This window comes from Carettochelys insculpta, chromosome 10 (genome assembly GCF_033958435.1).
Source record: "Carettochelys insculpta isolate YL-2023 chromosome 10, ASM3395843v1, whole genome shotgun sequence".
In the NCBI taxonomy this organism is placed as follows: Eukaryota; Metazoa; Chordata; order Testudines; family Carettochelyidae; genus Carettochelys; species Carettochelys insculpta.
The window spans coordinates 3,522,018-3,527,378 of NC_134146.1; the positions used below are offsets into that span (position 1 = coordinate 3,522,018).

At 66.9% G+C, this 5,361-nt stretch overlaps 1 protein-coding gene across 1 annotated transcript; it reads right to left on the minus strand.

Moving 5' to 3' along the window:
* Positions 1-4,381: 4,381 nt before the first annotated feature.
* On the minus strand, positions 4,382-5,089 carry SOX14 (SRY-box transcription factor 14). The gene has a single exon (XM_075004402.1). The coding sequence runs from the start codon at positions 5,087-5,089 to the stop codon at positions 4,382-4,384; it is 708 nt and encodes a 235-aa protein (XP_074860503.1).
* Positions 5,090-5,361: the final 272 nt, after the last annotated feature.

Sequence of the window (5,361 nt, forward strand, 5' to 3'; positions counted from 1 at the left end):
TCCCCTCTGCGCCACCGCAGCCTTTTGCGCTTCGCTCTGCCGGAGCCGGGGTGGCTTCTCCCCCTGGCTCTTTCTCGGACCCCGGCTACAAAAGACCCAGGGGGCACTTAAAGGCGGAGGTGGGGGGAACGATTGCAAACCCAGCCCGTGCGCCGGCAGGGAACTAAACTCCTTGCCTCGCCGGGCTTCTCAGCTGCGCCCTGCCTGGGGAGCCGTTGCAACTTGGGGTGCGGCGGGCCGGAGAGGCGGCCTCCCTTCGTTCGCTCTAACTCTCAGGCCCCGTTATTTTAACCCTTTCCTCCCCCTCCTGGAGCTTCACTGAGCCGCGCCCCAGCGGGGTGGCTCGGGGCGGGGGGGGCTCCCACTTTTGAGCCCTTTCCTCTGCTGCCCTGGGTCCTCCCTGGCCGGGCGGGGTGAGAGGGGTGTCAGTTTCATGTCAATTCCCTTCGCCCGACAGCAGGAGCGGGCCCCGGCCTCGCTAGAGCTTCCGGGCCCCATTTTCAGAAACACCGGGGATCAAAAGGCGGGGAGCAACCCCGGGCGGAGGGCCTGCAGCCAGGGGAGCCTCGCGCCTTTAAGTGGGGGGGGGGAAATAGCCTTGGGGGGCTGGGTTTAGTGCGTTGTTCCTCCCGTGCGCCCTGGTGTAGGGAGCGCGGAGGGCCGGCTTCGTTTACCGGCTGTGCGATCTGCTCCCCGGCCCCGCCTGGGACTTTGTAAGGTGGCGCAGCGCAGGTGGAGCGAGAACCCGGCTGCGGGTTACACCCGAGCCCCGAGGGTTCCCGGGGCCGCGCGGCCTTTGGGGCTGCTGCGTGTCTTGAATTCACCGGGGGGTCTTTAGCCCCCGCGGGCCGGACGGGTCCCTCCGCCCCGCTGCGTCTGTGAACCGGCCCGGCCGAGGCCGGGAGCCCGGGCATCAGACCCGCCAGCTCTGGCATGGCTCCGCCGGCGAGCTGGCTCCGCTACTGTCTCTAAGGAGTAACGTCTCCCCGGCGGCTGCGGGTGGCCGTCGAGGGCTCCAGCCCCGGTGCACCCGGAGGGCCGAGCCCCGTCGGGAGGGGACGGGCAGATCCTGAGAGTGAGGGGCCGCCCGGGCCTCTCCACGAAGCCGGGACCCCCGGGGGACCTTTTGCCGCAACCCCGGGGCCAGTGCTCCCCTGGGGCGGCTGGGGAACCGCCGGGCTGCCCAGGGAAACGCTTCCAGGGAGTGACCCCGCAACCGGGTGCGCCCTTGGCTGGCCCGCTGAAGCCCCCTGCTCCCCCCAGCGCGCCAAGCCCGAGCTGGCCGGGTCTCCTCCCAGCGGGCTCCGGGTACCGGCCGGGTTGGACAGAGCAGCGCTTTCTCCCGCCAGGGAACAGCTTGGGGCCTGGGGGGCCTCCTTGGGGCGGCGGAGCCCGTCATCGGGCGAGTGCGGGGCAGGGGCCCCGATCCCTGCGCTGCGCTGTCAGATCGAGCAGCCGGCGGGAGAGCTGGGCCGGGGGGTTGGCTCTGGGGGAGCCCCGCGAGGCAGGGGGGACGGGACGAACGGAGCGGGGCGGGGGCACCCACAGGGGGATCTCAAAGCGTCACCTCCGGGGCTGTTCCAAGCCGCCAAGGGGGGAGGGGGTTTACTTTTCCTCCGGGCTCATTTCCAGGCAGGGAGGTGGAATTACCCCATCCCCCCAGCCGCACCCCCAAACAATAGCGTGGAACAAGTGGACACGATCCTGCGATTGGGCACGCATTTCCCCTCCCCCCGCCCCCCACGTCTAAGCTCCCCCCCCCCGAAGCCGGAAAGCCCACCGAAGACTAAAGCCCCCTCTTCTGCAGGCTGGAGGGGGCCGGGCCCTGCCCCCCGCGGGCACCCCTGGCTTCCCCCGCGCCTGGGGGTAGCGGGCTGCAGGCAGGGCCCGGCTCCGCCTCAGCCCCCTGTACACCTAATCTGGGTAGATGTTACAGGACACTGAGCTATGCGTGTTATCAGAGCCCCTGACAGCGCCTGTCAGCTGGGGTTAAATCAGCCCAGGCAGCCACCCGGCTCCCGGCGCGGCTCCCTCCCGGCCCCAGCTCCCTCCGGGGGCGCCTTTGTCATGCAAAACCCGCGTGCCCCCCCCTCCCGCCCCTTTATTCCTCAGGCCGCGATCGCGGGGCGTCCCTGCGTTCGGGCTCCGGCCCGGGCCATTGTCCCTCCGCCGCTCGGTGCCAAGGCTGGGCTCCGAGGAGCGGTCCAGCCGCAGAGCGGCTCCAGGGCCATTCAGCCGGCAGCAGATGGGGAGCCGTGGCCGGGTCTCCCCCGGGAGCGGCGCGCCCGAACAAAGGACCTGATGAATAGCCCCTGCGCACACCGCTAATTGCCCGGGACAATACGCCAAGCCGCTGGGCTCGGGGGCGCGTCCCGGGGGGGCCGGGGGGTGGGGGCTGGACGCTGCTGTGGCGGGGGAGGCCAGGCCTGAGCTACGCGCACCCCACACCGATCTGGCCTCGCATCCCACGCTGTGAGCTGCTCAAAGCTACCTGCCTCTCCCGCCTTCCGACGGCCCGGCCGCCCGCACCCGGCTTGGCCCCCAAGACTTCCGCCAAAGAGCCTGTTTAAACCCTTCCTCTGTCCCGCGTCATTTTCAACCCTGTCCCTCCAGGAACCGCGGTCCCGCTCTGTCCCGCGTCAATTTCAACCCTGTCCCTCCAGGAACCGCGGTCCCGCTCTGTCCCGCGTCAATTTCAACCCTGTCCCTCCAGGAACGGCGGTCCCGCTCTGTCCCGCGTCATTTTCAACCCTGTCCCTCCAGGAACGGCGGTCCCGCTCTGTCCCGCGTCAATTTCAACCCTGTCCCTCCAGGAACCGCGGTCCCGCTCTGTCCCGCGTCAATTTCAACCCTGTCCCTCCAGGAACCGCGGTCCCGCTCTGTCCCGCGTCAATTTCAACCCTGTCCCTCCAGGAACCGCGGTCCCGCTCTGTCCCGCGTCAATTTCAACCCTGTCCCTCCAGGAACCGCGGTCCGGATCTGTCCCGCGTCAATTTCAATTCTGCAGCCTAGGAACCGCTGTCCCGCTCTGTCCCGCGTCAATTTCAACCACTTTCCGAGGGGTCTGGTTGCTCGAAGGTCCTGCTCAGGTCTGCTACAAACGGGGGGGTTCAAACTCCCCCGCTCACCCCGCGGCAGGTCGCAAGGCCAGGTCTGTCCTTTTCAGGAAATCTCTCGACACTGCCGGGGGTTACCCCCGTCTGCGGCGCATCGACCCGAGCCACCTGCACCCGCAGCCAAACCCTGCGAGAGGATCAAACGGGACCCTCCCTGCCAAGCCGCAAGTGAGTAACGTTACTCGAGGGAGTAGTCCGGCTGAATCCCCCCGCGTAGCGTTACTCACCTCCCTAAGCCTCTGGGATCGGGCCCGAAAACGGTTGGGGTTTTTTTTTTCGCTTTTGTTTTGTTTTGTTTTTCCAGCCAGATTTCGCGGAGCCGGTCCGCGCTTTTTAAGCTTTGGCCTGGCGCTGCTCAGACTCGGGGCCCCGGGGGGGGGGGGGGACGTTTTATTCACACCACGGGGCTTGCTCGTTTCACGACAGATTGTCTTTATTCAAAAGGTCTTTGTCCCGCATACGAGCAGGCTAAGGAGGTCAGATCCTGCCGGATACATGGTTCAAAGACAGGTGGAAACAGACTGAAATGACCATCTTATTTTTTTATAGATATATATATATATAAAAAAGCCTCAATCCTACGCGGGTATTCATTCGTTTGCACAAGTCCACGCCTGACTCGACGCCGGACGCTCTGTCTAAAATGAATTTAGTTGCACGGGCTGACACAAATCGAAGGACTATCTGGGTTAAATTAAGCAAACACTAGCATATTATGTTGCAAAGAGCCGCGGTTCCCCTTCCTCCGCTCGCTTTCCCGAGCCTCTTTCTCCCCCGGCTTTGACACGAGAAGCGATTCCCCCCCCGCCCCCCACCCAGCCGTGATCTTCCCGGGAAACAGTTCCCTAGCGCGTGACACGGCCGAGCTCCTCGGGGACGTGGCAAGTGTGCAAAGGGAACTACGCCATCGGTACTCGAGAGCAGGACGCCAAGTCCAGTCCGAAAGAACAGCGGGCTCGTCGGGACCTCGGCCGCCGGAGGCTAGGAACTAAAACTCCGACCCGGCCGAGCCTCGAGTCCGAAAGAGCGAGAGGGGTCACGTTCACAGTTAATACACCCAGGCGGGCCTCTGCAATCCGCTTCCCACCGCAGCTCTGGAGGGGCTTAGTCTGGACTAGCGAGTCTCCGCCGGCCCAGAGCAGTCTTTCCGTCCTGGCCCGGGCGCCACCCGAGAGCCCGTCCCCCCGGCTCTCGGCGGCGGCGCTTTCCGTTCACACGCCCCGGGGCGAATTCGGATCGGCCGGCTTGCGGGTGGCAGGGCGCCGTTACATGGCCGCGGCGTGCGCCGAGGAATAGGGGTCTAGCCCAGCCTTGGCCATGCCTGGGAACAGTATGTAAGCCACGGGGGGCTGCAAAGTGGAGGCCGACCAGGCGGTACAGTTACAAGGCACCACGTAGCCCGGGTTGGTTGGCGACGGGTGGGTGTGGGTGTGCTGGCTGGGGCAGCTGAGGCTGCCGAAAGCCCCGCTCTGGTAGCCCAAGGTGGAGGCGTAGGGCAAGGCGTGGGGCACCTCGGTCATCTTCTGGATGGCGCTGGAGCTGAACTGGCTGGGGTCCAGGAGGGAGTAGGGCGCGGAGGCGGGGGGCAGGAACCCCCTGGCCTTCTCGGGGGAGCCCAGCAGAGCGTCCGGGGCTCCCACCGGCAGCCCGGCCGCCTTGAGGGGGTCCGCGTCGCCCAGGTAGGGCAAGGGGAAGACGTACCTGTCCTTCTTGAGCAGGTTCTTGGGCTTGCGCCGCGGCCGGTACTTGTAGTCCGGGTGCTCCTTCATGTGCTGGGCGCGCAGCCGCTTGGCCTCGTCGATGTAGGGCCGCTTCTCCGCCTCGGAGAGCAGCTTCCACTCGGCGCCCAGGCGCTTACTGATCTCCGAGTTGTGCATCTTGGGGTTCTCCTGGGCCATCTTGCGCCGCTGCCCGCGGGACCACACCATGAAGGCGTTCATGGGCCGCTTGATGTGGTCGCTGGGCTTGGACATGGTGCCGCGGGCGCGGGCGCGGGCGCGGGCGGGGCTGGCCTGGCCGAAGGGGCGCCCGGCTCTCAGCTGGGCATGCCAGGGCGCCGGCACGTCCGCAGGCAGCAGAAAGCCGGGAGCGCTCAGGCCGGCGAGCGGCCGCCCCGGCGAAGCACCTGGCCGGGACTGAGCCGCCGCCGAGCCCCGGGAGCCCAAAGCGGCCAAGTTCAAAGGCGAGGCTGCGCCCGGCTGCGCGCCCAGTGACATAAGCGCAGGGCGTTCACTCCCCCACCTGC

Bases quoted from the DNA above. Each gene is read 5' to 3' on its own strand.
- SOX14 (XM_075004402.1), bottom strand. From the start codon at position 5,089: ATGTCCAAGCCCAGCGACCACATCAAGCGGCCCATGAACGCCTTCATG.